The sequence below is a fragment of the Uloborus diversus genome, chromosome 2 (genome assembly GCF_026930045.1).
Source record: "Uloborus diversus isolate 005 chromosome 2, Udiv.v.3.1, whole genome shotgun sequence".
Classification (NCBI taxonomy): Eukaryota; Metazoa; Arthropoda; class Arachnida; order Araneae; family Uloboridae; genus Uloborus; species Uloborus diversus.
Window position 1 is genome coordinate 184,192,334 of NC_072732.1, and position 9,807 is coordinate 184,202,140.

At 32.4% G+C, this 9,807-nt stretch overlaps 1 protein-coding gene across 1 annotated transcript in view; it reads left to right on the forward strand.

Annotated features, from left to right (window-relative positions):
- Nucleotides 1-8,566, forward strand: part of LOC129216200 (tubulin-specific chaperone cofactor E-like protein) — a 32,171-nt gene extending 23,605 nt beyond the window's left edge. Inside the window, exons 5-7 of the mRNA XM_054850387.1 lie at nucleotides 2,388-2,545; nucleotides 3,962-4,265; nucleotides 8,549-8,566. Of these exons, the coding sequence (XP_054706362.1) occupies nucleotides 2,388-2,545; nucleotides 3,962-4,265; nucleotides 8,549-8,566 (480 nt within the window). The remainder of the gene's footprint in view (nucleotides 1-2,387; nucleotides 2,546-3,961; nucleotides 4,266-8,548) is intronic.
- Nucleotides 8,567-9,807: the final 1,241 nt, after the last annotated feature.

Consider the following 9,807-nt stretch of genomic DNA (forward strand, 5'->3'; position numbering starts at 1 on the left):
TGAAGTAATTTCCGACATCGTTAGTTTTGCTGTGCAAATTTTTGACATTTACTATCCATTGTTTTCTTTTTTTTAATTATTATTTTTTTTCGATTTTATATTAAACATTTTCGCTAGCAGTGGTCAGACAATAAAACTTCATGAATGATAATAACTTTTGAAAAAATAAATAAGAGCTGGGATACTACAATCCATGATCATGTTCTTTCTACATCAAAAACTATCCATTTTATTTTCAATATATAAGCTTTAATAAGCATGTTTTTTTTTACTTATTCATATTAATTCTCGTACATAATTATTAATTACTTACAACACATTTCATTACAAGAGTACAAACTTAAATTAGTTAAGTAAAACACACTTGAAATGCACTTAAATTCTGAAATGCATTATTATCACGATTACAAAGTTAAATCCTACGTTCAATTTCGTTATAAAGTTGTAGCTCCTCTGGATAAAGCTCTCTAGTTTCCATTTCACAGGCTTCATAATTACTTTTTAATTTTACCCACACAAGTAAAGGGTTAATTCGAAACATCGTTTACGCGCTTTGCAGATGACCAGAAATGGAAATGAGAGTCTTGCTAGACGCAGGCGATGAAATCACGTGGTATTTTCCATTTCTTGCCAAGTCTTTAAATTTGGCGAATTTTCGTAAGATTTCGACAAACTTTGACCCCCCATATCTAAAAAACAAAAGGACGAGGGCACACAATATTTGGGTCAAATTTTTTTCTAAAGATACTCTTTCGAATGCGACCATTTTTAACTTTTTTCATGATTACTGAACTCGTGATGTTTCCTGGTAAGATCTACCTGTAGACCAGTTTTTGTCTGATTCTGATCGTTACTTCCTGCAATATAGCAGTCAGGCTTAATGAAGAAAACATTTGATTGCTCCACTCTCATTTGATTGGTGCCGAAATCTAATGGACACAAAACTCACATAGGGTACCTATGTGTACATAATTTTGAGCAGTTTCATGCAGTAATTTTGGTTTATGTGCTGCCAAAAAAAAAAGGATTTTAAGTGAGATAAGTATTCCATAAGTTTAATTTAATTACACATTGTTTAACTTAAAATAATGTGTGTTTATTTAACTTACTAGTATTGGTAAAAAAAAGCTCATATAGCCAAGAAAAGGAAGATTCACAAGGATCTTTTTCAAGATGTTTAACATGTTGAAAGATCAAATGAAAGCAGTGCTTTCATTAAGCTGCAGATTTTAAGTTTGATCAACTTAGGCTGCAGAGATTTCAAACCATGAGTGGATCTCTGCAGAGATAAAAATAGGGAGCTCTTGAGTGATGAAGCAAGGATTTTAGAAAGATGAAATGAACATTTTCTTGACCATCTGAACTTGGATCACCTGCATCACATTGATATTTTTAGATAAATATAAGTAACGTCCCATGATCCTAGTTGCTGTCCTCTCTTGACCATGCTCCTATGACAGTATGGAGACAATGCCACAAGGACGGATACAAGGGAACCTGGCTATTTTTTTGAATTGAAGTCCTAAAATGCAAGTGTAGGCCCTTTTTTTGATGATGTTAAGAGAAAGAATTGAGTTCGAATCTCCCATCCAGAAACTTTTCGGAATTGAAGTTTGAGAAACATCATTTTAAACGATATTTGGAGATGTTAGGAGAAGTTTAGAAGCCTCCCTTTGGACACTTTGCAAAATGTAAGTCACAAAGACCAGGTTTTGGACACATCAGGTAATGTTAGGGGATAGAATGGGAGAATTGACTACTCTCTGGTAATTTTTTGAAAGTGAAGTTTCAAAAAAAGTGCAATTTTAGACTACCTTCAGTGATGTTTGAGGAGAGGGGAGAGAGTTTGAAACGTTCCCTTGGAATTATTTCAAAAAGCTCTAAAATACAATCTTAAAACTCCTCTGAAAACAGAAAAGGTAAGAAGTTATTTCGGGAACCTCCTTGGCTAAATCTTTATATTTTAGTTGTTTTGCATAAAAATCCTGTATCATCCCCCCCCCCCCTTGCAAATCAGATATGCAGTAAGATGTTAGCTGAAAAATCAGCCGGCCCCTCCTTGAAAACTTTCTGGATCCATCCTTGCAATTCAATCGAAAACATTTGCATTGAGAAGCAAAGGGATACAAATGGCAAAATTAAAAATTTGGAGATAACCAGTACACATGGTAGGTGAACTTCTCCTCTTTCTTGGGGCAAGAGAAGGTACTAGTAGCCCTTGAAGGTGCTACTGGACTGCATGATTCAGAAAAAAAATTCAATGAAAGCCTACCTAGGATGTTATCTTTAAACGCATTTTACTCAAAACTTGAAAATGTCCACTTACATCCCTTTGCTTCTCACTGCCTCATTTAGTCTGTATAATTTCAAACTAATCTCTCTTGAAGGACCTGAATGAGCCGGAGCGAAGGCAGCACCTGATCGCCTACCTGCCCTCGGTGGAACGACTCAACGGAAGTGCCATAACCCCGAAAGAGAGGGAGGATGCAGAGAGGGCCTTCATCAGGCACTTCCTCCACCACGACCCCCAGGACAGACCCAGGAGGTGAGACTACCTTTCTACCGTCCTTTTAGACCGTCTTCCAATTTCCCACTCATGTGTGAGTTTCCTCCACTTTTTAGAAACATAAAATAAAATTATTTTAAAGGAATGCTTGAAAACCCTCACATCATGGAAGGTTACAAAAAGTGTTGAATTTGGCATAAATTACTTGAAATCTGAGATTTTTCTTTCCATTGTTTTTTATTGTGCTCAAACGTTCTGACCATCTTGTCGGTAACTATTGTTGGATTAAAATACAAGGCTAAGGTTATTTTGTTCATTAAAAAATTCTTTTATTTGCCATTTTCATGCATCTGATGAAAAATGTAGTTTTTTGTAGCTGGGTTGAGGGAATCCAATTTTTTCCATTTTCGATGATTATTAAGCATTGTTGGATAGCAAGTTGGAGGCTTGCCTGTAAAATTTCCGTTTATTTTCTTTTAAACTATGATTCATAATAAATATTTTGTGATAAATTTGAGTAAAAGCTTAATTTAAAAATATTTCCAAGATGAAATCAAGATCCTCTTGTTTTTCCAAGTAAAATCAACTGTTTATGTTTCTATCTAAAAGAAAAGGACAGGCATGCAATAGGTTATCACATTGACCTTAATCGTGCACAGTCCGAGAAAATTACTGTTATCAATCTTTTGGAAGGAAGTTTATAACCATTTTTTAATCCATGTTTTGTCTGAATTCCAATAAAATATGAATTTGGAAGCTGTGATCTAATTGTTGGGGAGATTAAAAAGTATTTTGGATAGTTACATCATTGGAATTGATTACAAGAATCAAACTAAGCAAAGTTACGCAAAAAATTGATTGAGGGAAAGTTGTTCCCAAATCTTTTGGGGATAGAACATACGTCTTGTCATAAATCAGCTCGTAAATGGAATCATATCAGACAGCTTAAAATGTCCTCTATAACTGTTTTATTGTTAATCATTTTTTTTTCCTCTTTGAGAACTATATTATGGGATATACCTCATTCTAAATTTTTCACATCCTTCATGAAGTAAAGTTATCTTTTTTTATCTAATTTATTGCTTTATTTTTTGGGGCAATTTATATTATTGGTTCTTTTTCTGTTACTCTTCATGTTTTCAAAATCCTTTTTCAGCTTTGGTACACATTTTACATAACTTTCAAAGCTTCAGTCCTTCTTTGGCTTTTTTTTTTCTTACATTTTACTTTTTACTTTCTTCTATATCTAATATATAGAAAAAAGTATTGGATTCGTGCAAATTTTTGAATTTTGAATTTTGACAGATTTGAACGTTTTGAGGTGTGCTGAGTCCTTTTTTATATTTCGTCCTATCTCAGCTTACAACAATAGCTTATTGCAGTATAGCTTAGCTAAGCTCTTGCACCTCTGGAACCAACCAACTGCTCATTTTTTTTCTCCTCCTCCTCTGACAGGGTCTCCGAACTGGAGGCAGTGCATGGGAAACTGGCCCCCTTGGTGGACGTGGACTTGAGTCCGAAGAAGACGGCACAAGTGTTTGTGAACTTCTGCGAAGAACAATCGGTGGTGACTGTGAATCTACAGCAGTCGGTGCAAGAACTGAAGCACTCGCTGAGTGAGCGATTCGGGCTACGGCCGGCCCGAATGCGCCTCTTTTACCTGGACCAGGACCTGAAGGATGCCCACGGACCAGACGAGCTGCGCTACAATGGCCGCAAACTCTACAGCTACCAGATACGAGATGGAGATGAGCTGCTCGTGGACACCAAGTGACCGAATTGTTTTCTGTTTTTCTAATCTTACACCTGTGGTATCATACGTACCAAGCAAGATAATGATTGTTGCTAGACAGTACAGCCATTGATGAGGATGTCATTTTCCCCTCGTGGACTATAGGTCTTCAGGCTGAGATGTTACCATGCCTCTTCTCATACACACGCCTTTCTCCTCTCTCCTATATCTGTGCCACCTTCTGGGTTGAAACTATGTTTACCAGAAGGAATTTCACTGTCAGAAGTCATGAGTTAAAATTTATTTTTGCCCATGGAACCGAAGGTTTTCTAAAGTTTGTACAAAACAAATTTATGTGTTTTTTTTTTTTTTTTTCAGTTTCTAAAGTCAACAGCATAGGAAAGTCGAAATCTTTTGCCTGTCAACAGAAAACAAAATTCTTCTGGCACAAATGCCTTCTGCCTTTGTCTCAAAAAGTTAGCTATTTGCTTACTTTTTTTCCCCCTCGTTTGGCACTCTCTTTTATAATTTTTTTAAATTATAACTAAGTTGATACTTATCACATGTTGCAGTAGAGGAGTGTCATAAGTGTATCTTTAAGTGAAAGATGAATGAATGAGGATTGAGAACAGGAAAGATTATGTGAAGAGCAGAAAATATTATGTAGTTCACTCTCTACAAACTCTAGAGTCTACAAACTTATTATCCTTCTTAAAATTGTGAAATAATGTTTGTCGGGCAATTTTAAACTAGTAAATTTTAAATTTTGCTCTGATCCATAACTTTTAGAAAAATGATTAAAGGTTTGCAAGGGAAGTTTTTATTTAACTTTTTTTAATAAGAATCAAGTCAATGAAATTAGAAATTTTAACGTGTTATTAATAACTTAAAAAAGAAAATAAAAAGTTACATTAAGCATTAAATGTGTAGTACTAAAAACGAATTGAAGATATCTTTATGTATAAAAAATAAATTTAAGTTCAAGGAACATTTTGTTTAGTTTAAGTGTTTTCATTAGTCAAACATATACCAATTTAATTTTGATTTTTGGACTTGTTAGTCCAAATTGCTTAGAAAGTTTTAGTCCTGAATACTGAGGGTTAGAGGTTGACTGCAGAAATTCTGAGTACTTTATACAGGCCCACAACATTGTGGTTCTTCTTTAAATATTTGATTTGCTTACATGTGGTGTTTTATCTAAATTATTTTTTTTTTTTTTTTTTTTTGCTTTGTTTTAAAAATTATTTTTGAATTCTATAAATTTGCATCCATTTATTTATAAACAAATATTTTTAATTAAGCTCACATAACTTTCATTTGGCAGCAGTGATCATACTGCTTACTGCTCTCTTGTGTCTGTATATAAGTGTCTATATGTGTGTGAGTTTCAAGTACATTTTCTAACTGAACTGGTTTTAACTAAGTTGTTGTACTAAATTATTGTTAAAATCATGTTTTCACTCAATCTTTAAGTAATTTTTTAGAAAATGATTTTAAAGCCTCATGTAAAAAAGAAAGAATCCATGTATTCTATTAATATGAAAAAAAGAATTGCTACTTTTCGACAAAGTAAATGAAAAGCATTAACTTTTTCTCATGAAGGCAAAAGATTTTTTCTAATCTTGGAATGCTTTCCCTTGTAAAAGTATGTACCTTGTATGGTGCTAGTTCTCATGTTCTGTAATGAATTCTCTACACAGTCTTAAGAGGGATAAATCAAGGATCATCAGAATAATATGAATGCATCTTTGCTGAAGATAGATAGCGCTTTCAGTTGTCTTCCTTGACGTTTGCACCGAAGCAGATTTATTTGATCACCACTTTATTATTTTCAGGCTGTTTCAAAAAAAAAAAAATTGCTGAAGTAGAAAGGGGGAGGGAATATTCCTCAGATGAATGGCTCTCGGTTCATGTTTTTAAAATCAAAAATCTTTTAGGTTACATGTTGTCCCAGCCCTAAGGAAAAGGTTTCTATACAGATCGCCCCTCCCCACCCCCCTTTTTTATATAGCAAATGTGAAAGATCACATTTGCATACATGATTATAATTTTTGTTTGTTTGCCCCTCACTATTTGCATGAAGGAAATGACCTTTTTTCCTATCTACTTAAAAAATATCCTTTGCTATTAACGACTCAAATTATGTTTTGATAAATATTTGAGCAGTTTATAAATTATATTTAGCAAAGTATGAAATTTTAAAAAGTTAAATTTTTACTTTTATAAATGAGGGTTATGCCCCATTTATTTTTATCTTGAACCAATCAGTTATTGCTTAGTACCTTGGTGAAACCTGGCTTAGTATAAAAGGGTCCAACTATAGTATGTTTTAATTGTGATCAAAATGTATTTTTGTTTTTGTTTTTTTATAGCTGTCAGAAATAGAATGCTAGAAGAAGTGTTTTTAAGTTTCACAATATGTGGAGTATTATGCACGGTATTTCAGTTAATGCTACAAAATTGTAGTATCTGTGTTTATCATTTGTACAAATTCAAAAATACTGCATGAGGCAAGCAGTAAAAGTGTAACATGAGGTAAAAGAAAAATAACACGTGACAAAACTATCTGACAACCCAAAACAAAAAATAAGTTCTCAATCTTTCAGAAGAACTTTTATGTAGGATTTCAACTTATTCGAAAACTTGTTTTTAAGAGTCGAAATGATTTAATATTCTTATCATTACGCATAACTGTAAATTATTTGTTTTTAGTGCTAGATTCTTGTCCATATTTCATTGATGATGTTTTCTAGTATTCTAAAGTGACAAGAAGCTATGTTCATGAAATATGTACGTAATTCGGTGAAACTTTTGTGCAAGTTAAAATGTATGGTGCTGTTTATTTTGCAAACATTTATACTTAAGTTTACCTTCTGTTTAAAAATTAGATTTTCCACATTTTTAAGGAAATGCCAGATATATTAATTGTATGCACCTCGTGAGGAAAGTTTTGACAAGTATAGTTAGTAGTTATTTTTCAGGTAATCATTTCAAAATTTACTTCGGAGACAAATTTTTCTTTCCCTGCTTTGGCTCTTTTTCAAACCCCCAGAGACATTTTAGTACAAAAATCTTAAGGTCTTCCACTCCTAAGGAAATGGATCACAACAAAATTAAATTTTAATCAAAGATATCTCTTAGAACCATGAAGGATCCAACAAACTTTTACCGCAGTGAAAAGGCTGCTACTATTTTAGGGTGGTATATTCTCATCCAGCATACAACTTCAATTTTCAAACCTTCAACATATAAAGTCTTCAATGACATTGGTTCTTCAATTCATTGAATACAGAACTTAATTGATTGAAGGGTTTTGAATTAGCTTGTAGTAGCTGTCATTTGTACTGTTTTACTACAATCATTACTGTTTAATCATCACTTTGTGTAATTTATTTGAAGTGATTTAAAGTTTTTTTAAAATCATTTTTAAAAAAAATTCTAACACTTGTTTTCCATGCACAATGTTCAATGCATGCAAGTAGATGATTTTCCTCCCCCTTTAATCTTGTCTAGACACAAATATGTGCCACAAGATCCCAAAAAGTGCCAGTCATGTAAAGGAAGAAAAACTGTAGAACTTGAGATGTGCAATGGTCATTTTAGGATTTCATTTATTTCAGATATTGAAAAAAAAAACTGTGTGCTAACAAAAAGGTTTTTTGCTTTTTAATTAATATTTGTTTGTTATATTTCATTTTTGTTTATTTCAAATTGATCTAATCTCTTCAAAACATGAAAACTTTCTTTAAAAGAAATATATATATATATATATATATATATATATATATATATATATATATATATATATATATATATATATAGTCTTTAAAAGCAATAATTGTGATATTTTCCGGTGTGAAATGTAAGATATCACGTGATCTATGGACTTTCCTTGGTTTTTTACCAGAAATGTTGACGAAAAAATCATTTTTGGCTGTTTTTGTAATGAAACATCTTCTTTTGGAAAACAAGAAAGAGTGAACAAAATTTCAATGTCATAGACAACGTGCACTGTCTCTTGAAAAGAGGGCACTAAACCCTCTGATGACTAGAAATAAAAAATGGGTGTAAATACAAAAACTGAAGGAAAATATTCATGCCTAAATGTTGTGTGAGTCAACATTAGTTAGTCTGTACACTGTGCAGGCGCACTGTACAGTTTTTGTTTTATATTATTCAAGATAAACCTTTTAATTATTCCTGGTGAGATTATTGCAAGAAAAGCTTTCTGTTTGTAATATTTTTTCCTAGTTAATTTATTTGATTGTATATGATTGATTTATTCCTTTGTTATTTTAATAGCATGTTAGATAGTATGTAAAGTTTAGTTTTGTTTTGTTATAATTTTTAATATTCTTTATTTATAGCTTGTTTTTAAGTCAATGTTGCTTTTCTTGAACTGTTAGATGTGATACTCAAGAACTTAACAAGAGGGCTTTTCATCAAAATTAAGTCTCGGTGTTGTTTTTTTTTTATTTTTTTTTACAAAAACTAGTTACTTTTAACTTGAATTATGTGTAATTACTGCTAACCAATTAATGTACTTTTATTTTCTGAGATAGTATGAGATAACCATTCAGAAGTTGATGAATTTGTAAAATCATGCATATGTAAAATACATAGGCTTTAATTTTTAGTTTTTCTCTGATGAAGGAGGTTGTAGGCTCTTTAAAATATAGTTTTGGGAAGAATGTTTTGTCTTTAGCATACTCTTATGTCTTCTTTTTTTTTTCTTACATGGTATTTTAAATAATGTAGTATTTAATATTATCATTCCCATCTTGTAAAAGCAAGCTGGGGAAAGAATAATTTCTAGTACAGTTTTGATTTAAGTATTGTTTCATGAGAAAAAAAAATCATCCATGCAGTCTGCTGCTTTACACTCAAAGCCAAATTGTTTCATTTTATTGGCAGTTCTGTGGTTAGTCATGACTTCAGCTAGAGTATTTTTCATTACCAATACTTCTTAGACCCCAATACCCATTTCCAGGCATATGGAATATCATTTTGTTCTGTAATCGAAGTTTTTCGGTTTACAGTTTACTTCCCAAAAGTACTGTATTTAAATTTTAATGCTTTATAATTTCTATAATGTTTTATAGTTGAAAAAACCTGAATGCATTGGAGGCCTTTTTAAGCAATGTTCAGATCATAAGTGAGTCTCCCACTTATTATTGAATGAGTTGTTTCATATCCCAGTCAAACACTAGTTTTCTCATTTTGAGAGCCCCAAATATACTTTAAAAAGAATATAGCATTTTTGCACTGCACTCATTTTACTGTCTCAATTAATGCAGCCTTGTAAGTTTAAATCTTGATGCATTTCTGCATTCAGTGCTATATCTGCCTATCTTCAAAGAAAGGTAGTTTAAACGTATAGCATCCATGTATTCATACATTCATGGATCTTTTCGTGTTTGATTGGTTTCCAAAGCAAATCATTCAATGCTAGAAATGATGTTCAACACTTCAGAAATGTTCATGAGGTGAGAGCGACGAATGGTTTGTGACCCAAGTGGACTTTTGTTCCTTATATATCCTCAAACAGTTCTGTAACTATGCCAATGGG